The sequence below is a fragment of the Phalacrocorax aristotelis genome, chromosome 20 (assembly GCF_949628215.1).
Source record: "Phalacrocorax aristotelis chromosome 20, bGulAri2.1, whole genome shotgun sequence".
Classification (NCBI taxonomy): Eukaryota; Metazoa; Chordata; class Aves; order Suliformes; family Phalacrocoracidae; genus Phalacrocorax; species Phalacrocorax aristotelis.
In genome coordinates, this window is record NC_134295.1 from 5,029,828 (window position 1) to 5,054,451 (window position 24,624).

Here is a 24,624-nt window from a genome sequence, read left to right on the forward strand (position 1 = left end):
TTGGGAAAAAAAAGACACTGTTTCCTGTGCCTGCTTAAATAAAATCTGTATTTCCCCACCCTTATGTACAGAAGTTGCCTGAAAGTAAATAAATTAAGGTCATTGGCTGTTTTCTTTTAAGGTTAGTCTCCGGGTGATTCAAGGAGTTGGACTGGTGGCGTGATTTGGTTAAAGAAAAAACCCCTATGCAACCTGCTTCTCTCAAAATAAAAACGCTAAGTTTGCCTGGCTTTGGTTGATTAAGTGGTTAAATCAGCCACACTACCCCGAAGCACAGCAATCAAACGCCACCACCTTGGTTTCCTGCTGAATTTCTATCATCTGAAGAGCCTGAAGGTTGCCGGTAGCTGGGGACTCCTCTAATGAACTCTTTCCATTATATCCCAGCAGCTCCCAGCTGGGTTTCAACACTGTGGACTGGCTTCTGTCATGAAGCTTAAATGGAAGAAATGCTGTTTGATGTGGCTTTTTAATGGTCTGCAAGTTCTGTAAAAGACCCCGGGGGAAGATGTGGTATTGAACGGCAGCGCGCGGCACCGGCAGGCTCTCCTGCCCCGCGTGCTCCCTTGTGCGTGAGCGGCGAGCGGAGGCACCAGCTCCTTCCCCATCTTTCATCACCCCACAGATGGCATCTGCGGAGGATCAGTCCAGTTAAAGTAATGACATGGAGCCAGTGTGTTTTCTCTCTGGGGTGCAGCAGGCTAAGAACAGAGAAAAAAAAGCCAAACCCAAATCTAACATGAAAACCCTTTTATCCTCAGGCTTGCTTGATCCAAAACTGTGCTATCAGTGTAGGCACCTGAAAAGCCATCCTAATTTATTTCAAGACTATTGCCTTTAAAAATATAAGCCACTTTTACGAGTTTTCTTCCCAGTAAAGTGATGTTCTTTGCTCCTCAGCAAAGCTGCAAGCATGGGAGAAACCCCTGAAGGAGAGAAGGGGGGTACTTTCTGTTCACGAGTGGCTGCCAAACTTACGCAGCTGATGAAGGTGCACGGTGCTACCTCATACCGGGGCTCGGAGCCGGCAAGGGGAGGGGGAGGACAAAGCAAAGGGCTCATTCAAGGACCGTGGCATATGCTAAGGCTCAACTTGCACCCAGGGTCTGAAAGCTATTTCCTTACCTGCACACTGGGCATGAAATGGGCCCTGCCCTGGCAGAGTCTTCTACTGCCCTGGCGGTTGCTGGTGTGTCAGCAGCGATCACGGTCAGCTTGCTTCAGAGGGGCCATCAAAACAAAAGCATTCAATTAGTACCTTCTCCTAGGGGAACAGCTGGATGAGGTTAAGTGATTTGCCCCAGGATCACCGGCAGAGCAGCAGATCATTCAGCAGTGCAGGTATAAACTAGTCAGCATCTCAAGTTTTACATATCTGCTGGCTCCCAGGGCTATTTCCACTTCTAGCCATAACAACAAGCATTGTCCCTCCAGGCTCAGTCTCTCCTTCCTTCCTGGGTGCCAACACCCAGCCTGGTTTTGCTCCTCCTGAATGCCATCCCAAGCCCATTCTCAGCACAGCCCAGCTGACCTCAGCACTGCATTTGCTCACCTGAAATTTAAGATGGCCCAAACGGAGCTCCACCAAGGGGTGGTGCTGGGCTTGGGGTAGCTCTGGGGTGGGTGGCCAGGACAGGGCATGGAAGATACAGTCAGCGCCAGACTCTCATGCTCACAGGCAGGATTTTCCACCTCCCCCTCCCTGCTCTGAGCAGTTACCTGTTCCCAGTGCCATAATGTGCAAGAGGGAGGCAGGTCCCTGCCCCAGCCCGGCTGGAGATATGTCCCCATCACCCGTGCCCTGCCCCAGGTAAGGAAAACATCAGTGCCCTCCTCCCCGCTACGAGCCTCAAAACCGCACGTGGCGCTGGGGTGAACACCCTCGTTCCGTAGGCACAACAGCCCTTCGTGGTGCCTCTCCCCGTCCCTTCCCTGGGCAGCTGCCTCTGGCTGCTCCCGCAGCCTTGAACACCAGAGGGGCCGTACAAGTCCCTGGGCAGGTGAGGCAGCTATCGGAAGCAGTGAGGAACCCGAATTGTCTCCCTGGGTGCATTTACCCCTCAAGGCCTGGCAGGCAGCAAGACACTGGTGTGACTATTTAATTGTCTTTTTATCACGTGAGGGCAGTGGGATTACCGGAGCCCAGCAAAGGGCTCCTTCGGGGCCGCAGATCACAGCCAAAGGCCTCGGTACCGGGGGCAGCGCTGCGTATGGGCTGAGGACTTGCGGGGAGCACCAGGCTGGATCCCTGAGAGGTTACGGAGATGCTTTGCTATGGACCCAACGCTGCCGCGTCCACGGGGAGAGCAGAGCATCCCACCCCGGCTGCTGGTGCTCCTCCTCGGGTGCTGTCGAGGTGCTATGCCCCAAGGTGACCCGTGGGCGCTGCTCGTGGGGTGGTGGGACCGAGCAAGCAGCGAGAGCAAGGGGAAGCTCAGACAGCAGTATGAATTGCTGTCTAGCCCTGGTTCAATGCAGAAACATGAGTCCCTTGCAGGTTGCTGCTCCCCCAGCTCAGCCCCACACCCCTGCGGAGGTACCTCCTGTCGACGGCGTGAAGCTGTGCACCACGAAGGAGGCATCCGAGTTCCCCCGAGCTTTCCAGGCGGTTCTTTGGGCAAAGTCCACATCTCAGATTAATTACTTTCATCACAAGGAACAAAACAAACACCCATCACGGAGCCAACCCGCTCCAGACTAATGGTGTAAACGCCAATCTGACTCAAGCGGTGACATGATGAATGTGGATTTTATTTCCTCCTATCTGAGTCACGGTGGAAGGAGCCAGATTTTTTTCAAAGGACTCAAGAAAGAAAAGGAAACGTTGGTCAGGACAAGAAGCCAAGATCTCGCAGTTCTACCAGGACTTAGAAATAATCTTTTTGATAGAATTATTTGTATTGCAGCAGCACGTATAGTGCTGGGAGCTCTCTAAACACAGTGATAGAAACTCCTCCACCTTTCTTAAACCTTGCAGCCTGAGGAGGCACAACGGTGCCAAGGGAATGACGTCCCAAAGCCCTGATATGCCCGCAGCAGGATGGAGAGCTGAACTTAAGCCTCCTGAGTCACGGCTTAAAAACTCACAGAAGCAGCTGCGTTCCTCGCCGAAGCCACTTTTGCCCTGCAGACAGGGAGAACAACAATCCTGCGGGGCAGAACCAGAGCAAATAGTTCCCAAATCTTCCCATTACAGAGCAGCTTATCTGCACCACATGCTCTACCTGCTCAGGCTGAAATTCTGGTATTTCTGAACACCAGGTATTTGATTTTGCAATTTTAATAATCACCTCTTTAGCCCAGTGGTTTTTCACTGTAACGATCACTGTAAGGCACTCTGCAGGCTCCTACTGAGTTACGATAAGAGCCATTTAGAGGCAAAATTCGGGCACAAAACTGGAGCAGACATTTGAGGGCGGCAGCCATCCCTCTGCCCCACAGCCCAGCCCAGCACAAGGGCTGTCTGAGCCCACCCAGGCATCTCTCTGAGCGCCAACGCTGCTGAGATTTTCCCCTTTTACATCTTTGCGTCTGTCCTGGCCATGGATCTCAGTATTTTAGGTGCTCTGCATCGCTTCCCCAGCTGCTCACTGCAGCGAGGTGAGCAACAAGGCCGAAACAGCCGCGTAGGGCAGCGGGCAAGCATTGCCAGCAAGGTGCTTAAAACACGGGCTCCTTTCCTACAGCCATCCTCGTTAGATGCACAAGAGGTTTCTATGAGTCAGGTTTCTTCTACTGATTTAACACATGCCACGGGTAAGCAAATGAGCAATTAGCAGGGCTGCATCAGGTGTTATTTGACTTCAGATGACACCCTGGCTGCTCATTAATAGCGGGGATGTGCAGTTCGAGAACCAAATCCTCTGTTGGCAGCAGGTAGACATCCCGCCCTCCACACCCCTCCTCCCAGGAGGATGGGCTGGTTTCAGGGAACACCCCAGGGGCAGACAGATTTAGGGCTCCCCAAACCCCCCGTGCTTTGTACGGGAAGGTCCCTGCTCATTCGCGCTGTACCACACCATCTGCCTTGGCATTATGCTGCTAATCCGCTTGTCACATAGGAAGACGCCTTGCTTTGCATCGATAGCATTGATCTGGGTGAAGATTCAATGTGTACAACTACTCGGGCTTCAGCCCGGCAGGGCAAGGCCCTATTTCTAGCACAGCAAACCTACGTGAGGTTTGATTACAGCCAGACCCACTTAAACCCCTCTCTTGGCACTCCCACAGAGGCCCCATCCCCATCCCACTGAGGACAAGGCTCCGTGGGGTTATTTCCTTGCCAGCTGGTAGCGCAGCTCCGTCTCAGCTCCTGCACACCGCAGAAAGCCGGAGCACAAGCCCACCCCAAGGCTGGGCAGTGGCACCTCACCCTCCTCGGTCCCAGCACCCACGGTCCAACACACGGCGCGTCACCGCAGAGACCACCGCGGCCGCTGCTGGGGAACTCTGCTCCTTGCTTCTGGCACCCTCGATGCCTCCATCTCCAGTGGGCGCGTGGTCAGGGCGCGGAGGGTGGCTGCCACGGGGACCCTGCCGGGCTGCGGTGGCAACACGGAGCCCAGAGGCCACCGCGGGAGGAGCTGGAGAAGGGGCTGGTGCCGCCCAGGCTCTGCCGGCAAATACCCACCTGCCATCGGCCAAGATAAACCGGGGCTGCTGGTTCCATCCAAACACCGCCTTGGTTCTTCCTTGGTATCGAGGAGATCCGCGTGGCACCTTGCCAGCGTCCAGCCGCCTGCTTACCCAGCTGGAAAACTGGTGTCCAGCACAGGCAGAAGCGGGGTCCCAGAGCCCCCCTCCCCGAACCCCCACCGCACCAGCTGCATCGCTGGAAAAATCTCTCAGCCACGATGGCAAAGCCCAGAGGAAAAATTTCCGCAGACAGACCAGGTTGATGCGGGCAGGGACTTCAGAGCATCTTTTTCTTCCTTTGGGGGCCTCAATTCCAGCGGTAGATGCTAATTTTATCTTTTTTTACAAAAATCAAAAGGTTTGTGGTTGATAGCAGGTGGGTGTAACACATCCACGGCAAAGAGAGCCATGGCCATCGCAGTGGGTGCAGGAAGGAGCAGGGGGGACCTGGACCTTTTATAACCTGAGAGCAGGCGTTTACCTTCGCAGGACACGTGGCAGGAGCACCGGGGCTCGGAGGATGCGGGACTCGGCGCTGTTGGCTTGTCTCGGGACTCTCCCGCCGCAGCCTTTCGACCTGCAGCATCACCACAGCTTACCCGGAAAGGTGGGGAGCTGGGGCCCCTTCCCCAGCAGAGCCGGGCGGCTGCGGGGCTCACAATAGCGGCGTTCAGAGCCATGGTCCTGCCGCAGCCGCGCAGGGAAGGTCCTGCCGGAGCCGCACGGCGCCGGTGCCGGCGCAAGGCCAAGCCGGGCAAAGGCAGCTGCAAAGGCCCGCGGCGATGGCCAGGAGCTGCAGCGACTCCCGCCAGCCCCAGCCCGTCCTGCATGCGCGGCCCGTTGCCGCTTTTTTATTTTTAATTGAATGGCACAGCCAGGAGGGCATTTTTTTGCCGCTTGCCCTGATCCCTGCACCTGTAAATCTTTGTTCCTCTACTCTCTTTCCCACCCAAGCCTGAACTTTATCCAGGTTTGGGATCTGGCCATGGGGGACCCCAGCACCAGGTGCCTCGGGGGGCTCTAGGAAAAGCGTTATAGGAGTAAATGCATCCCGAAGCCCTGGGGTATTCCTGCCACGGTACTCACGGGTGCTGCTCCTTGGCCTCACCGCAGCAAAATCACCTCTTTAACAGCCGAAAGGCTCAGTCATCAGAAAATGATGTTAATCACATGAGCATGGCCGAGCCTTTTATCGATATGAATCTTCATTACGCCACCAGGGAAAGCTAAACCTGCTGTGCTGATGGGGAAACGGAGGCAGGAGGGAGAGGTCCCATGACTGGCCTGGCTTTACACAGTGAGTCTGCACCAACCTCATCTTCCCCCTCCTCCCCCAGCAGAAAACACCCAGGAAAGGACACCGAGCAGTGAATTAGATCCACAATTGCTGCGGTACCCGCACAGCGCTGCGCAGGCAGTGGAAGGCGCTGAACGCTGCGCTGAGGGCGGGGAGGAAGGAAGCAGCAGCTGGAGAAGGGCCAGGTCCCCGCTGCCAACCTGGAGACAAGGTGCTCTGTGCACGCAGCGTGATTTGGGCGAGTGACGCAGCAAAGCCTTGTAGCTGGAGAGCAGCGCTTTCGGCTCAGGCCGGCGCCTGGAGCCTCCCCGACAGCTGATCCGGAGCAGCGAGGAGGCGCTGGGGTGACTTAGCTCATGGGATGCTCCGGCTGAAATAGTCCGATTGCCCTTGGGAGGGCGAAGGGCTTTTTTGTTCAGCGGTGAGATTTACTCAGTGGTGGCCACGGGAACCCACAGACCACCAACACGAGCCCTGCGCCCGTGGAGACGGTCTCCTCCTGGATAATGCCCTCTTCTCCCTCAAAACATGCCAATTATTCCATTTTCACACAACTACCTTCGCTCATCTCCGTCCTGGATAACAGCGAGGTGTCCGCTTTCCTCGTCTGGAAAGAAGAGTTGAAGCTGAGAGCGGAGCCTGCCTCCTGCCGAAGCTGTGAGAGCAGCTCCCTTTATCCTCCCACATAAATAATAGAAGGATTCATTCACATGCTTGTAAGAGATTAAATAAATAAATAAATAAGAAAGAGCTCGATTTTGTTTTGCCAATCATGCACTTAATGTAATTTTCCCTTCTTGTCCCCTTGCGCCGGTGCGTGTAGTCTCACAAAGATTTTAATAAGCTGGAAAGGAGCCAAACCATTTCTGTCTCATTAAAAAAATATCATTGCACTGACAAAGGTAATTTTTTCATGCCAGTAGTCAAATCCGCTCGCTGAATTAAAGTCCAGCTGACGGAGACACTATCGCTTTTTCTTCCCCCCTTGAGGGGAGGGGAAGCGTGGGAGGGTTATTCATAAAAGGGATTGGAATTTTTCGCAACTGCTCTGCTGGTTCGGTTTCACTTGAATCACGTAGCCAATTATTTTTAAAACCTGAATAAGGAATTACAAAAAGCCGCTGACTCCCAGGCAAATGCCCTCCCGTGAGCTTTCCAAGCAGCGCCGGCAGCCCGGGCACAGCCCATCCCACCAGGGACGGTCGCTTCTGCCACCGCACGTGCCGGGTCAGGGCACGGACACCGCGAAGGCAGCCGAGGTTTGCGCTCCTGGGGAGGGCCCGGGGCGGGACACGGCACCGGCACAGGTCAAGGGTGGGGAGAAAACTCAAAGGAAGATCTGGGCGAGCAGATAAGCGATGCACGTGTTTTCGTGAGCCTGGCCGCACGAGCTGAAACGTCTCTCCAGGGCCCATCCCCGAGCTGACCTCGGCAGCCAAAACTCCATTTATTTCAGTGTAACCACGACAAATTTACACAAGCTGCAGCTCTGCCCCTGGGTTTAACACAAAGCTTTTGTGGAGGAACTGAACAATCCTTCCCCCCCGCCGAGTCACTTTTCCAAGATAGCCATTTTCTATATTTTCTTTTAAGTAAAACAGAAGGATTCTGAGCTTCCCGGGCTGGGGATTCAGAACGTCGCCCAGCCCTGCCTGGGATTAGCAGATGTGGCTCACGTGCACCAGCCCAGCCCCACTCCTCTCCCACAGCTGGAAGGAGCAACCTGAGCGCTCAAGTATCTCTTCGATAACATCCTTCTCCATTTCTCCTACACCCCGCTTTTATTACCTGAATGCAATAGCAAGGTCTGTCTCCAAACGGGTTGCATCACACGCCCGTATCGCTGTCAGCTGCCCTCGTGCCCGCGCCGCCAGCTCCTGCTCGCTCCCGTCTCACCCCCCGCCTCCCACCTCCCGCGCCATGACGCTGCACACAATGCCGGCATCGATTTCGTGAGCGATGGCTACCTACCCTCTGCCCGAGGGGCTACCGCATCCTGCCTTTGTGTAGGAGGAAGGATGCAGCCGGACCCCACATCCCTTCTGCTGTTTAACTCGTTACATCGTGCGCCGCGGCGTGCCCTGGCTGGGGAAACAGATGGGGGAGTTAAAAATGATTCCTGCCCCCACCCCCACCCCCCCCCACCCCGGTCCCTGCTGTTGGCCCGGAGGTCAAGTCCTGCACCACCAGCTGCAGCGGGCATTCGCCGTGTGAACCCCAAGGGACTGAACCCGGGTGAGAAAAAAACACCATTCTTGAGCAATCTGCCACAATACGAACTGCAAAGATAATTACTTTGTGATTAAAACGCCCTGCACTAAAGGCTCAGAAGCATCCCCCTCTGTAGCAAATCCTCTCCCCGAGCCACCGGGGAGCCGCGCTCCCGGCACTGACACTGGTCCCAGCTGGGGAGCCAGCGCGCTCTTCCCTGCAGCGCTGAGTTTTGGGGTCATCAAAAAAACCCAAAAAGACTACTCTTCGCAGGAAACGAAAGCAGAACATCGCCGACCAAAGGGGCGCGTACGGCGCGAGGCGGCGGCTCGCTCCGGGAGTTGCTGTGCCCTCTCCTCCCAGTTTCATCCAGCCAGATCAGGGCGTCAAACGCTGACTCACCTGCCCCGGGACTCGGCCACGTCCTAGTGTAAAATACGACACTCCCAGCGAAGGAAGCCTTTTTGCAGCATTTCCCCTCCCCGGGACACTCGGGCTGCCTCTGCGCAACACCTGTTTGCTGCTCGGGCACAGCCCCTTCTCGGCTATGTAAGACACCAGCAAACCTCACAGGAAGCACATCGCAGGTCATGTTTTTAAATGAAAGACTGGAAAACAAACAAACAAACAAGCAGAAACCCCCAAATCCTCCTTTCCAGCGGTACTTTTAGCTCCGTGACAAACTGGCAGTGATCCTTCTCCCTTAAGCAACAGCTTCCAGCCCATCCCCAGCCTGGTGAACTACAGACAAACCCGCTTGCAGATAAGAAGAGATAAAATTTAATTAACTGTACGCTGGGCCAGAGCTGGCTTTGCTAGTCCAGGCTTAGAAACGACCCTTATGGACAGGGCTGTCTCCATCTCACCTGCTACCTCGCCTTCAGCAGCAGCCCGCACCAAATTTCCTAAAGCATCAGCCGTGACGGCCCCCGGCCCCGCTCTAGCAGGAGGCTGGGAGCTCCTGGCTTTATCTCGCTCCAGAAGGGACGGGTGGAACCAATGTTTCTTATTAGCCTGCTTGAATTAATTTAAATCATTCATTTTAATCCTGGTTTCAATTAGCAGACAAGAAGCATCTTTTGAGCGAATCAGTTTTATCCTAGTTTGCATTTGTGGTTTCATTTTTCTTACGGAAGGCAATGGGTGTAACCTTTAGGCACCTGATTTACACTTTCCGGCTTCTTCACCTTAAATTTAAGGCTATTTTTTGTAAACAGGACACACCCTCCCTGCGCACTTTTAAGCTCTTCCCACATACAGCTCCCACACATGCGCTCAGATTTTGTTAAACGCACCCTTTTTTCACGACAACAATTTTTACTCATTGTTTTGCCAAACGGCCTTTAAGTGAAAGTTAATTAAAACAAACGAAACATGAGAACTTTTCAGTTGCTTTGCAAAGGCCGATGATTTTAACAGCCATTTGTCTCTGCAAAAGCTGAACAATTGAACAACCCTGGGCTGCTTTGGCAGGTTTGTGGACAAGCTCAGCCCAGCTGCTTCGTCGCCGCCTGGAACCGACTCCGTTCGAGGAATTTCGCTTTTTGTACGTTCTTGCTGTTCCTCCCAAGTCCAAGGCAGCACAGAGCACGCCTTTCCTTCAACGCGGGCAGAGCCTGAAACAGTTTTGGTAAAGTTTGGTTTATTTTCTACATATATTTCATTTTTTATTGCCGCTCTGCCACGCTGTGCATCTGTTCTTCGTTCAGGGTCATCAACAGCTGATGCTTTAGTGAACAGGGCAAGAGGGTCCCTTTTCACATCGTGAAGAAATCAAACTTTCTTTTAGTGAAGAACCACCCCCACTTAAGGACTGGTTTCACATGTTAATAACACTTTTCTCCCACCGAAACACCCAAATCTTTGTGTGTTTGGGCCACAGATTCAAGTTCTGCACCGACGGTCGTAAAAACGAGGCTTCGTGCCCGCCTTCTTGTCTCCTTTTCTGGAAGTTTCTACACTGAATAACTTTTCAATAGGTAACTATAAATTAGACTTTTAAGAGATATAATTTGGAACGGTGATTCTTCTTGAAACAAGTCTAAATCTAACTTTGATTTCATCAGCAGGATGCAGCTACAAGGAGGTTTCCCCGCCGCCCAGTCCTGCCCTCCCGCTCCCAGCCCCGCCTGCTGAAAGGCACCTGCAAGCGCATCCTGCCCCGCAGAGCGTGGCTGCGGGGAGCAGCTCCTGCCTCTGCTTCTTCAGGGATATCCCAAAAGGCACAGCCCTGCCATACCCGCGGCTTTTACGGCAAAAAACCCAAAATATCTTCCCTTAAAGGTAAAGCCCCACGGCTCCCCTAAGCCGAATCCCTCTTCTCGTAAGCATCTTCAGCTGCTAAATCTACATGGCGCACACGGTGCCCGAGTCAGGCACCGAGCTCTCCGCTTGCGTTGGTGTTGGAGCTGGCGTTACCTCCCCTCACCCAACCTGCAGGACAGCCAAATGCCTTAACAGAAAATCTACAGTGAATAACTGGGGACCACCCCAGTGAAGAGTCAGGTCACCTCCAGCTGTGTACTGGCGGGTCTACTATTTTAAGCTCAATGAAATTAAATCCCGCTCTTCCCAGCCATATTCCCAGGGCTTAATCCACGCACAGAATTGGGCGCATGAAGAACTTGCCCGCGTATTGGCGTGCTGGTTGCTGCCAGGCACCCAAGGAAGCAAACCGAAATTATCACAAGCGGAGCAGAAGATTTTTAAGCGTGATGGATGTCACGCTTAGCTCTCACTAGCAGGAAATGCTACCGGGTCACGTCAGAACTAAACCTGAACAAGAAAAAAAAGCTTAAGTCAAACTGCTTCTTTCAACCAGGCTCTGGCTTGTAACCAGGACAGGGTTACAAGGTAAACAGTTTATGTACGTTATGCCTTCGGGAGCGTAACAGAGCAGGAGAGAGGCAACGTTCTTGCTGCACAGCGTGGCAGAGCGGCAATAAAAAAAAAATACATGTAGAAAATAAACCAAACTTTACCAAAACTGTTTCAGGCTCTGCCCGCGTTGAAGGAAGAGGCGTGCTCTGTGCTGCCTTGGGCTTGGGAGGAACAGCAAGAACGTACAAAAAGCAAAATTCCTCGAACGGAGTCGGTTCCAGGCGGCAACGAAGCAGCTGGGCTGAGCTTGTCCACAAACCTGCCAAAGCAGCCGACTCTGCTCTCCGAGACCGACAGAGCTCAGCTAAGAGTCACGGTGCCAGGACAGCACCTACCGCAGCCACGGGACGGGGAACGATCCCCACCTTCTTGCTTCATGCTGTAGCTGAAAGGAGTCGCGCAGTTACAACCTCGTTGAACTCACTCTGGGGGAGCCGAAGCAAAAAGTTCAAAAGTCAAACTGTTGGTTAAAGTCTGGAAATACACAACGGCCTGCGCCATTGCTCTCAGGCTGAATAACCTTTCTATTATCCCTAAAGAGATAGGCTACTTTCACGGTGATTTATTACGACGACTGAGACCTGATCAAGAAAAACAAACAATTCCACTGGAAAGTTCTGTGAATGTGGTAGGGGAGGAAAAACACTGTGTAAGAGGGAAAGCAGGTCGCTCTTCAGCAGAGCGAAGGAAGCTGGAGAGCCACGCGGGAAGGTAACGCTCTAAGGCGCGGCAGTGCTCCCTCGCCTGCCAAAGCCTCTGCGACGGCTTCGGACTCCGGCTGAGAAGTGACTCGAGCGTCCAGCGCTGGGGCTGCCTTGCTGGATGCTTACGCGACACACAACATCACGCTTTAAGCGGATGAGTCAAGGTTTTAGGAGCAGATGATCCTATACTAAAACATAAGTTACTGCACACGGCGGCTGAAATGAAACTCAACCAAAATACGGTTCAATGCCCGGCCGGCAGCTGCTCTTCCAGCTCTTTACACCCGAACGCAGGTGTCGGGGTTTGGTGCTGGGGAAGGGAGTCAGCAGAGCGCAGAAAGGCACGCCACGCTTCGGCAGCTCCTCCCCGTTACCACACCTCCACCGCAGCCTGCGCCGGGCCAGTCCTCCGGGCCCCGGCCTCTGCCTCCATCGGCTCGGGGCAGGCTCCGCAGAGCTGAGCAACACGAGCTTTAGTGGGCAGAGTCTTAGTTAGGGCTCTGAGCACAGAACGCCGCCGTAGCGCTGTGATTTATCGTCCAGCTTACGTCAGCTTCCAGGGAATACTAGCCATCCTCCAAAGCAGCAGCAGAACCGTCCTTGTCCTGATCATTAAGGCAATTCACAAAGTAGCGTCGGCGCGCAGAACCGCAGCGAAGCTCAGGAAGCCGGCCCGCTCAGAGCAACCCGGGCAAACTTCCAAAGTCACACAAGTGGAAAAATTTAATAATCCACCATTGAGCTTCTCTGAACTTCAAACTATCGCACACGCACCTGCCACTGTTGACACACCAAACACATCTGTATTAGGAACCACCGATACTGACCAGCCGGTGACTCACTTCATCCTTACGTTCGCTCCCGCGGACTCATTTTCATCTAAATCATTCAGTCCAATTAAACTTGATTTTTTTTGTGGCGCGGTTAGGTGTAGTTACTCCAGCAAGTCACTCACCTACACCCACGGGGCGCTCTTCAGGAAGGCAGCCACGATTCACAAGCAAACATACAGCATGAGCAGTTTCAGAGTAAAAAGAGCGAGATCCACGCACCAGAGGCTCCGCCACGCCGCATGAGGCATCCTGCACGGGTACTTTGGGAACGGGAGCAGCGCGACTACAGACAAAAGGGTTGAGAAACAGAGGTAAGGGGATAACCAAGATGGAGCCGTGAACAGATCAGGCAAGCTTGGGTTTGGGTGATGGGACCTCAGTTAGAGGGGATCAGGAGAAACGCAACGATGTAAGCCACCAGCTCACCAGGACACGGCCTCACGGCAGACACACGCTAAAGGCTGTCGTCCCAGGGAAGGGGTTTTGTACGAAAAAGCTCTCTCCGGAACAGAATTTTGAGCGGCAAGCAACAGCGTAACGGCTCACGGGAAGAGAAGCGAAGGCTCACGATCACCTGGCTGGTATTTAAACACCATGTTAGTATTTGAATGCATGGAAGGAACTAAAATATTAAACTAAACCCCATTTAGAAGTTCTGCTCTTCTTAAAGAGCGCATTTAATTGCTCTTTTTAAACCTAAATCATTCTTTAGGTATAGATGCAGGAGAGGAGGAAGGAGCACCTGACAACAGAAGCTCCAAAGGCAGAAGGTGGGGGGACACCCGATGGCTTGGGCAGGTCTGGCCTTCCTTCGCAACCTGTCCAAAACCAACAGCCAAGTCCTTTATCAAAGCACAGTCCTGGAGGCCGGAGATGACAAACAGGTATGAGGGAAGATAAACAGCCAGTGACTCAAGTACTGCTTATAGTTAAAGAACTTCTAATAGACCCAAGACTAAAAGGCACCAGAGGTCACAAACCCCAGATAAAAGTCAGCTTCAGATTCTGAAAACGCAGCATGAGCTCCTCGCGAAGGCTGCACGCGCACACGGTCGCTCTTTAGGACTGAATTTCGGAATCATTTGTGCTGCCAAGGAACGTCACGGAGGGGGAAGTGAACGAGGCCGAGAGACGAGCACGACACCTCGTCAGGTTCTGCAGTTTCGTAAGCACCAAATTCACTCAGATGTACTTTGTAAATGGGTTTGTCCAGAAAGTTCTTGGAATTTATTGTACACATTTAATAACAGATGATACTCGACATTCAAGTGTTGTTGAACTAAGTTTACAAGCACTGTAGCATACAACGTATATTTATGCTAAGGAACAAAAAATTCAGCATATAAGGAAGTGCAGAAGGAAGCTACTTTAACGATATCCCCTTCCATCCAGTATCTACATAATACCTGCTTGATTTTAAAACGCTACACGATGTCAAGTAAAAACACTACTCCGATGTCTACACTTCGGTGTGCACATCACATCTACTTCAGATGCAGGACAAAAAAAAATTGCAAAAGCACGTTCCATTCCTCCTTCCAGAGGAACCTCAGACTTCAGAATTGGCTTGATTTCAGAGACAGAGCTTGAATTTTTAAAAAAAATTCGACAGTAGCAATCCAGCAAGTTTCCAATGCGATTATGGAAAAGGCAGCGAGCCGCCACGATTCTGTAGGTGAGCGTTCAACCAGTGTTTACACGACTAAAGCTTGCAACTACGTTAACGCAAACCTGCCAGGCATTTTTTTTTGCAGGACCTTGAAAGCTTTTACTTGCTGTGACAAGCAATTTTCACCAGCAAATATCCCGTTTGTTCTGAGCTTGTCCATCCTAACCGAGTGCCGACCAGGTAGGCTGTTTCACTCTTGCTTTGCAAGAACACCAATCCAGAGACAGCAGGAGCGTCGCTGAATTGACAAAGGGCTATTTCTGCTACCCCAGGACAGTTAAAAACAAAAGCCCCGATTTTTCAGAAGCCAGCATACTGGATCAAATACTTTTTCATATCTGTATCCCCTAACGCTGTACAAAAGAAAGCTGATTAGCAAATGTAAATGTTCGTATAAAAATAGCCAACATCTGTTTAAATTTAGAAATTTATTTTGTTTAATCCACAAGCTTTATATAGCTTTAGTTAAAAAAACAAAAACAAAAAACAGTGAAAACATGACAATATCCAAAGTTCAGGTTCCTCCAACTTTCAAAGACCACATCTCTGAAAGTCGCTTCTACCATTCAGAAGAACCGTAACGAGACAAGATTTATGAATGGGGCAACGACATCTCACAAACAAAATTTATGTAACTGAAGGAATTTTTCTGGGACTGCTGATCATGGAAACTGCCCTTTAAAAAAAGAACATAAAAATACAAATGAAATTCCAGTGTTCCAAATCAACATGTTACATCAATATAAACCCACAGTGTCCTGGTAAACAACATGCTTTCATTTATGTACCATCCTAAACTGCTAGTCTTGATTCGCTTTGATGGAGACTATACAGGCAACAGTAGAAAGCATTAAAATAGATGTACTTCCTTGGTAATTCTGCAGTGGTTTTACTTCTGGGCAAGCTTACAAACCACAAAGGTTAGTAGCATAACGTAAGTGGATACAAAAGAAGTCAAATGAGACCCTCACGAATTACGCTAAAGGCTTTGTTGAATTTCAAAGAAACTAGGGAATCGACAGTCGTGTTGAAAACCTCCAAAGCAAATTCCTACTGCTTCTAAAAAGTCTCGCTCTAAATGCGATTATGTTGACTGTCCATGAAAGAATGTCACTAGTACACTGTGGACACCTTTTGTAATGTAAATCCATGCCCTTTGTACATGGTGAACCTCAACCTAGCAATTATTACAACAAATGTTATATTCTAAAGCTCAAACACATTTAGCAATTTGAAATTGAATTCTGAGTACAAACCAAATAAAATGTACATTATATCAAAGGATTCAGCCTAGGATGGTGGTGACACTTGCGCCTTCCTCATCGACCTCAGTGCCTTCTCTCGCAGGTGTTTTTCTAGGTCATCAAGGTTGTCTTCGGGCTCACTTTCTGTCTCCTTCAAACAAAGATAAAGCGTTTCTGCAAACACCGAAAGCTAAGCCAGGCTGCAGCCCTCCCGCTATCGCAAGTCTTCGAGTAAAATCATGAGGCCCTACGTAGCGTTTCTGAGGCTGTTCAGACTGCCGGCAGTACTATGCACGTTCACCTCCATCTATTTTCTTATATTGGATAAAGTAAAGCAAAAGTGCCCAATTCCTACCTTTTTGGGTTCTGTCTCTGCTTCCTGGTCTTCCTGTGCGGAGGTGGTATCTGCCGCAGCCACAGCAGCAGCCGCCGTAGCCGCCGCAGCCTTCTCCTTCTTATGTTTTTTGTGTTTCTTGTGCTTTTTATCCTTTTTATGCTTCTTATCCTTCTTTTTCTTCTTCTTCTTTCCACCCCCTTCTTGATCTGAATTCTGGAACGAACGATTCAACAGATATTACAACTCACTCCTAAGGCTTCAAAATGTTGTTAAAACCAGCCCACAACCACCCTGGGAAATTCGAAGGCACTGAGCAACACCTGAAACTCAGTAAACTCAACACCCCCTTCAGAACTGGGGGAAGCCCTGCTCCCAACCGACAGAAGCAATCCTAGAAGACAGATAGTGTAGCGCGCGGCTGTGCCGTGCCTGCGTAAAAGGGAATGTCACACCATGCAAACCCGGTATGCCAGCCGTAGTGACGACCCCCAAGCCTCTTCATAAAAATTAATACCGCAGGTGGAGTCTAACCCCCTCACAAACACGCCTCTGGTGACGAACGGAGGCGTCCCGAGGAAACACCTCAGGAGAACAGGTAAGGATGCCAAACAATTTGCCCCCTTCTGATAAGGTATAGCCTGAGTTCGCAGGTAAGACTACTAAGCATAGATAAGACCACCTCACTTTGTAGACCATGAAACTCATGTAGACTCATGAAGTGGCGAAGTATTTTCTTCCAGAAGTTAACATTTCTGGATAATAGCACTTTTTTTCACATTCAGAGATGTTAAGTTTGGAAAATTTATGTTACAAATCATCTTTAAGAAGTTTTTAACTACGGAAAAAAATCAATCCAAAGATTCCCGCCCCCCGCCCATGAATAAGCTTAGAGCTGTTCGGCAGCTAAGCCTTCATGAAAATAACCTGCCATGTAACCCAAGCCAGTATTGCTCTTTTTAGCAAACAAGTACCCTTGCAGGTGATGGGCTCTGAGTTGGGCTTTTAGCCTTTTTTGCAGGTGACCAGTTTGCAGATGGGGAACGAGACCGGGCAGGAGACTGAGGTCCTTGATGTTTTTTCGGTGCTGGCTCAGGTGATCCTGATGCAGACCGTGATGAAGACACCCGTCTCGCAGATCGTGGACTTGGCGTGGAAGCCCTTAAAAATAGAAGAGCTACACTTAGATTCTAGTGTTAGAGATATGAGACTGAACAAGACAGTAAAAATTAACAAAAAAGCCAGATGAACATATGTGTGTATACGTTGGTTAAGCTGCAGCTTCCAAAGTGAGCAGTTACTTTGCATATGTTACAAAAGGCAAAACGCTCTAATACCACCGTGGATCCATAATGCAGAAGGATATTGCAACTCCACAGCTTGTTAAACAGTAATACTGGTGGTGTTCAGGAACGATTGCTCCCTTTCTTAAGGTATGACTAATTTTAACCACATTAAAAGTCAAGAGAATAGCAATGCTATTTTATTATCCAGGGAAGACTGTGAGACATTATGTTCAGCTACATTTTCTTTCTAAATTAATAAGCCAGCACCATACTTTTGCCCATCTGCCCGTAAGAGCGGCATCGCACTAAAGAAAACTGCCAGAACTCTATATATTGGGGTTTTTTTTCTTTTTCTTTCTCTCTCTCAGATGACCACTCATGAATTGATTTACAAGCTAACGAAAGGTGTTGGTTCCCCTCTGCAGTTAGCTTTAAAACAAGAGGAAGTTTTTATTTAAACAAAGCTAGCAACAAAACCTCGCTCAAACTTCTTTTCACCTGCTCAGTCCCACTGCTTTGTTGCACTATTACAAGACCCATCAAACCCTACATAAAGCCTCTTTAATGCTTCTCCCCATGTTGCACTTTCTTTTAACAGATGCTTCTGATTTAATTAACTCCTGAAAATCGATATTGTGATGGTGGAAGCTGAACAGAGCCACCCACACTTGAGTACAAGAACCACTTTAATGCGATTCCCTAGGTAGTCCCACTGCATTAAAACAAAACAAAAAAAACCCTCACAAAACCACCAACAATAAAGATGGATTTTTTACTTTGTCTTCTTAGGTTCTGGCGTTCTTGACACCCTCCTGATGGGTCTAGTGCTTGGAGATGGAGACTGTCTTCTCTGGGGTGACGCCGAAGCTCCCCTTCGTGGTGGTGGTGGGCTTGCAGAGGTATGAGAAGCTCTAGGCCGTGGTGAAGGTGAATGCCTTTTGTTTTGTGGTGGCGAACGTGTTTCCCGATTGGACCTACTGGGAGGAGATCCCTTCCTGTGCTTGGAAGATATCGAAGGCGAACGCCTTTTAGCAGCTGGCGAGCTCCTTTGTTTTGGTGGTGGTGAATGGGAGACTCTGCGCTTTGACTGTGGAGAAGGTGATGCCCTTCGTTTAGGTGGGGGAGGAGGAGAAGCCGTTCTTCTCTTCGGTGGCGGTGAAGGAGAATATCGTCTCTGTATCGGTGGGGAGTATCTCCGCGGAGAAGGTGAGCGCCTGCGTGGGGGTGGTGATGGAGACCTACAAAGAAAACAAATGTTCACGTGCCACGAAGGCATGCGAATTAGTTACAAGTGTTTTGCAATTTGCCCACAGAAGGGAAAAGGAACTCCTCTAAAAATTCTTGAAAACTTTTATTCAATACCAAAAGTTCTTCCTCTGATGTCCAGGCCACACACCTGCCACTAAGTCTCACTAGCAAAACTACATTCCCCTCGTAAGCTATGAATCCAGGAACTGGTTTCCTCAGCGACAGCATTTCTTTTTACACATCACAGTTGGAAGTCAACAAACCAAAAGCAACCATATAATGACAAAAATGCAATACGCTACCTTCGACGAGGTAATGAAGGTGACCTCCGCCGCCTAGGAGGAGGGGCAGGGGAAGGAGAGCGTCGCCGCCTGGCTGGTGGGGGCGATGGACTTCTCCTCCTCCTACTAAAGACAGAAAGGGATTTCTCAGAGATGTTGCAATTGAGCCATGAGATTCTTTTTTGTTCTTGTGCTTTCATTATAGAAAAAGTCATCTTGTTCATGCACTTCAAAATGCAATTCTGTTAGAACCACTGATGGAAAAAAAATGTACTCAGGTCTTTCGAAAGAGTGTGAAACAACACATTTTTCTGTGACTTTCAGAGCCCATTACAACAGTCATGAGACAATTCCACACATTCTGCTTCTCTGGACTATTCACATCTTGTAGCCAAAGGAAAGCCCAACTGCCTCCCATTTCCTTCTCCTGAAAGCTTGTTTCTGCCATTTTCCTTGCACTGAATCTAGCAATCATCTAATGATTCAGAGCAGCTTACTGATCCGCCAGGAGGCTAATCCAACAAAAACACCTCTGTTGTCACGCAGTGACACGACTGCTAGACCCAACACAAGGGAGGAACTGGGAATGCCCAGCTGAGTCAGGCAGAACAAAACTGCTTCTCAAAATGGATCAGATTAAGCAGTGTGAAACTGTACTCTTGAAATCAGCTTTTATCTATGGATCTGAAATACAAAATGACTTATTTTTTTCTCTGCATTTCAAGAAATATCAGAGTTGTTGCTAAACTGCAGCTATCAGGATTAACATTATTCACAAAATGAGCCATTTTCTGCTCTGCAAGGTTTAAAACAGACTTCTGGGATGGGAAATTTTAATCAAACACAGACTTTCCTAGAATTTTAAAGGGGAGGAATATCGGTATTTTGTAAAGGAAAGTATTATTTTTTTTAAAAAGCAGTTCAGATAAAATGGCTGGATAAAGGAAAAAAATGAGAGTAATGAAAAAAGCAAAGCAGCTCATCTACATAAACTGAGATTTGGTTTCAAATACACTGGCTGTTGTTCTCCAAGGCAACAACTTACACTTTTTATAGATAAGATTTTGTTCCAAAAGACAACGTTTTTCTTATGATCCAAAAAAATACCAGCCTTCAAATGTCATGGCTGCCTTAGTTAAAGGTGTATTTACACAATAGGCAGTAGGTGAATTTATTGTGTTGCAAAACAGATTAAGATCTTTGAATTCCAATCTCTTTTACACAGAACTGTTTGATAAGAAACATAATTAAATGGTCTACATTTGTAGAAGCAGTTATACTTAATCTCATACATCATTATGTACGCGGCAACTAGATTCCAGCTAGGTCTTATTTACAGATTGCTCACAAGGGCCATTATATCAGATTAATTAACCCATCAAGCACCCAGCTTCCTGCGCCTTCCTATATTCTGAGATCAACGCGGAGCAAGCAATTTCACAAATAGAAGTGCTGACAATATTGCCTACGCAAAAAGAGAGAAAATAAAGGTGTTCACTACAAGCCAACTACTTGTCTACTACCAGTAGTTCCAAATATCTAATGAATGCGGGAATAAGACTTTTGAAAATTGCAATTATCTGTGACCCAGAACATCAATATCTTAATCACTGTTGCAAACCTAGAGAAGGGTTTTAGCCAGAACGTCAATGACAGCAAGAATACCAAGTAATGCTCACCCACCTTTCAAATCTCTGTATATGGAATAACAAAACCCCTGATGAATACAAGCATTCAGCTCTCTTCAGGCATCAGCAAGACGCTAACAACATTTATGTTATTAGTTGTTAAAGGCTGATGCGAACTAACAAATAGTGAACAATGAAGGAGACAGAGCAGGTCTTCCTCTGTTGGTTTTGTTGGGTTTTTTTTGCCAGTAACATGGTCCCAGCTCCAACGCATTAAGTAACACATCAGCCTGAATTTCCTGCAGCTTACTACTGGAGTGCACAAGCCCAAAGGATGGCAAGTATTTATCCATGACAAAATGACAACCCAAGTGATTTTCTACAGGTAAATCCTATTTAACAGATTAACTTCTAACCAACCTTTTCATCACTGGCGATTGCCACCTCTTTTCCATCTGCATCCTGATAGCAGTGGAGGAAAAACAAAACAAAACAAATCTATCTGCCATATATTTGAGGCAAAAATGAACATATTCAAGTAAAGTTCAGAGTCATTCTTACCAAAGGAGTATAACAAGAATGCAATCTTGAAAAAAGATTTGGCAAACTGGACATGACTTAATTCTGTTGTGCATTTGCTGACGGTTGCACAGCAGATAGACAACACCATTAAGTAAAAAGTTTTGGGAAAAAAAGGACATCAGTTATGTACAACTTAAGAAAAAATTACCGAGGGGAGGATTCCTTCTGTCGTTTTCGTGGAGAGGGTGATGGACTGCGTGAATGCGAATGGCGTCGGCGTCTACCAACTTCCCCATTCTTCACATTGGATCTTTTAGGTCTTTCCTCTTCAGATGACGATGAAGAACCAGAATCTATAAACGTAGAAGAATCACTCTCTGGAAGATGATTCTCCTGACACTGTTACCACAGTTACTGGTAGGGTTATAACTGCAATTTAAATTGCAGTACTAACCTCCTCTCCCACAACATAAGAAGCCTCTATTTAAAAGCAGTTCAACTAAAAATGTTAGTTGAAGTAAAGCGATAAATAAATCCATCAGACCTGGGCAAAAACATTTGCAGCAACCTAACAGTCCAAATAAAATCTGACTAGCCAACTAGGTAATTTAAAAGGTGAACCACAGTTATTTGCAGAAACATTAAGTGGACAAATCCTACACCAGGCCCAGGTTAATTTACTGATCTCAAGCATACAAGAGTCCAAAATATTGGGAAACAACCTATTGCAACAACAGATTAAGTAATCCATAGCAAACAGTATTTGTGTGCGATGGGAAGAGTTTAGAAGTGCAAATGTTGAAGATGTAAACCAATTACCAGTGGTAAATTTAGAATTAAGCTTACAGTAGAACTGCAGTACATATATCAAATTATTTTCCTCAGCATTTGAACTTAACATTAACCACCTCCTGCAAAATTAAACTGCCATCCAATTTTAGGAAATCTAAGTCATCCATACCAGATGAAGACTGTTGATTTTGCCTTCTGTACTGACGCCTCTGTTGAACAGAGTCTGCTGCAGCCATTTTACCTCCTTTATCTTCTTCTGAAAAGGTACATACGTGGACAGAATATTTAAAGTGAAGATACAAATTTGCCTTGTTCACGCAGAAGCAAAGTCCTGTTACAGTGGATGATGAAGCATGCCTTCCCCCCCCACTTTCAAATCTTAAGATAACATTGAGGCTGGAATACACTTTGTTGGCTGAGCTTTTCCCAAAAAAGCTTGGATGGAACTATCTGAGGCAGTTTGATCATCTTTAGACTTCTGAAAACTCTTGCTTTCAATGCCAGTTTAAAAATCCCACCCAAACCCAGTGTTGGTAAGTGAGAGTCACACCTGATTCAGACAGTTCTGCTTTCCTTGGTTTTGGTGCCGGCGAAGGAGATTCTCTTTTTTCAGTACTCTTATGTTTGGGTGCTAAAAGGCAAAGTCAAATAACTCAGTTGCCATCTGTTACAGTCTTGCATGCTTTTCTGCTCATACAAACTGTACACACCATCTTTGAGAAGACAAAAGCACAAAATTATAAAGCTTCTGGAAGACAATTTTTTTTTTACCTGATGTTCTGCCAGGCGAAACAGAGCCACGGCTTTTTCTTCCACGATTTGACTGCTGGGGAGTTGGAGACCTACGTGGCTTTGGAGGTGGACTTGCTGGCGGGGATGGTCTGTGCCTCCGCCTAGGAGGGCTTGCTGAAGGAGAGAGCCTACGCGTTTTACGAGGAGGACTGGATACAGTTCTTTTAGGTGGCTTCTTTGGTGGTGATCGGGAACGTGAGGATGAGGAGGAAGAGCTACTGCCAGATAAGGATGCTGATGACCGTCTTCTCCTGTAAATCAAATATAATGTTAGATTCTGACAAGCCAGCGTAAGAAGTGTTTGAGCATGAACACAGAATTGCATTTGTTTGCAAGCACATACATAGAGCCACATACAACAGCGCTTCCAAAACATGGTGGACAGCCTTCAATACTTGGTTTGTAGAAGAGGAGTACAACAACCAGTCTTTGACAGTTACTTTTAAACTACATACTTGAGCAAAAAATTGTTAGTGTTACCTTTGCTTGCTTTCTGTCAATCTACAGACTACAACTAAGCTTTTCTCCTGGGAGCAATTAGTTTTCTGTGGGCTCTCTAACTTTTGGATGGTTAAGAGAATTCTCCGTGTTAGCACATGTGATTTAATGGTCTTCAGAACAGATCTGTTTAGTGTGCAAGTACACTACAGAGTTTTTATACCAGGAGATAAAAATTTCAGACAACAACTTAACAATTCAGAATCAATCTATCCATTCTTATGCTTTACCCTTTCATCTTTACTTTGTAATTTTAAAAAGGTAGGGCCTCTAGAATTCTGCGGCAAAATTTGTGGCAAGTTCTGTTGTAATTGTGTACCTGCAGAATCCACCTTTGGCTGCAGAATTCCTGAGAACCTGGAAAAAAGAAACCCTACCTTGAGTGAGATAAACATTTGCTGAAAGGGAGCTCTTGTATATCTTGCAACATACATGTTTGGTACTTTTCACAGTTTTCCCAGTAACTGTGTGAAGTGGACATCTTTACAAACTCAGGAAAAAAATAGTCATCACCTTGTCATAAAAAGGAGGAACTGTTCCTTCCTAAAAGAACAACTAATGTACACAGGAAGCATCACTTTAATTCTCCTCCTACAAAGAGGATAAGAATCTATTCTCTTCCTATGAAGACAAATGTCTACTTTAACACTGTTGTAACTGCACAATTTTCTTTGCAAAGCAACGTAGCGCTTTGCTACTAGAACAATTGCTTATGCTGTCAAAAATATAACCTCCAAAACCAGAGAGCAGAACTTGGAAGATTTTTTTAAGCAGAAGAACATGGAGAAGAAACACATTTCTAGTCAAAGCTTAATTTTTATTTTCACGTTATGTGGTGGATATCTAAGTCATAATTTAAAAACTGCCAACAAGTAAAATCCAGTTACCTGTTCTAATTTTTTCCCCAAGCAGGAAAAAAAAAGTACTACTATTTAAACAAAAAAAGTCATAAAAGATGTCGTGTCAATCTATGCTGGGAGCTATCCAGAGCCATTTGAAGAAGTTACAGTTCTGAATTTGCCACTTTTCAAAAAGGTAGAACTCTCATCAGTATTTCAATTCAAAAGAAGTTGTTTCACAGCTACTGCTATGCTCCGCCACAACACACTTAAATACGACACCGCAGTTTTTACATCACTCAAATACATGACGGCCCTAAGGTAAGGTGAATGAGGTAATTTTGATAACGTTCATTCCTCACAACTAATATTCTCTGCAACTTTCAAAGCTTAACATTGTCAGTTGTCTCAAAAAAGGGAATCTTACCGCCTCACAGGGGATCTGCTTCTTCTGTGTCTGGGTGGGGGGGGCATTCGCCTCGGAGGGCTCCTTCTCCTTGGAGATGGCCGTCGTCTTGGGCTTGGTCGCCTTCTAGGGGAGTAAGACCTGTCACAATCAAAAATTCAAATGAAAAGCAACTATCTAATTTCCAGATTTGAGGAAATTTATCCTCAGGGCACTGAGCGTAAAGCTGCTTTTCTCCAATCGCATCACATGAAAGTAGCACTTAGATTATGATGCAAAGCGGTACATTCAGACACAAGCAGTGCTTTAAAGTTTACCAACACCTCTCTACTAAGAAGTAAAATAATCCAAGAAAAGGAAAAAACCAAAAAGGTCATTTACATCTTCAGCATCAAACCTATCTCCCAAAAGAACGCTACACAATTCCAGCTATCTAACAAGTGCCAGAGTCAGCCTTAAGTACCCCATTTTTCCTCCAGTCAGTGTTAGTCACCGCAAGCACCTTCTCACGAACCGACAGGAAGA

At 47.9% G+C, this 24,624-nt stretch overlaps 1 protein-coding gene and 1 long non-coding RNA gene across 15 annotated transcripts in view; both read right to left on the reverse strand.

Moving 5' to 3' along the window:
* Positions 1-9,694, reverse strand: LOC142066743 (uncharacterized). The gene is made up of 4 exons (XR_012663779.1): positions 8,546-9,694; positions 7,904-8,017; positions 1,126-6,539; positions 1-701 (listed from the first exon to the last, which is right to left on the reverse strand). It is a non-coding gene; the product is annotated as an uncharacterized LOC142066743 (long non-coding RNA).
* Positions 9,695-14,638: 4,944 nt separating this feature from the next.
* Positions 14,639-24,624, reverse strand: part of SRRM1 (serine and arginine repetitive matrix 1) — an 18,960-nt gene continuing 8,974 nt past the window's right edge. For 2 of the 14 annotated variants that reach the window (XM_075114598.1, XM_075114607.1), the window contains 10 exons: positions 24,121-24,240; positions 22,336-22,607; positions 22,115-22,195; positions 21,734-21,820; positions 20,981-21,125; positions 18,644-18,748; positions 17,870-18,331; positions 16,782-16,968; positions 15,829-16,023; positions 14,639-15,624 (listed from right to left, as the gene is read on the reverse strand). In XM_075114598.1, the coding sequence (XP_074970699.1) occupies positions 15,520-15,624; positions 15,829-16,023; positions 16,782-16,968; positions 17,870-18,331; positions 18,644-18,748; positions 20,981-21,125; positions 21,734-21,820; positions 22,115-22,195; positions 22,336-22,607; positions 24,121-24,240 (1,759 nt within the window). In that variant the 3' untranslated portion in view covers positions 14,639-15,519. Of the gene's footprint in view, positions 15,625-15,828; positions 16,024-16,781; positions 16,969-17,869; positions 18,332-18,643; positions 18,749-20,980; positions 21,126-21,733; positions 21,821-22,114; positions 22,196-22,335; positions 22,608-23,173; positions 23,212-24,120; positions 24,241-24,624 lie in introns of all 14 variants that reach the window. The other 12 variants (XR_012663770.1, XR_012663769.1, XR_012663771.1 and 9 more) reach the window with 12 other exon arrangements.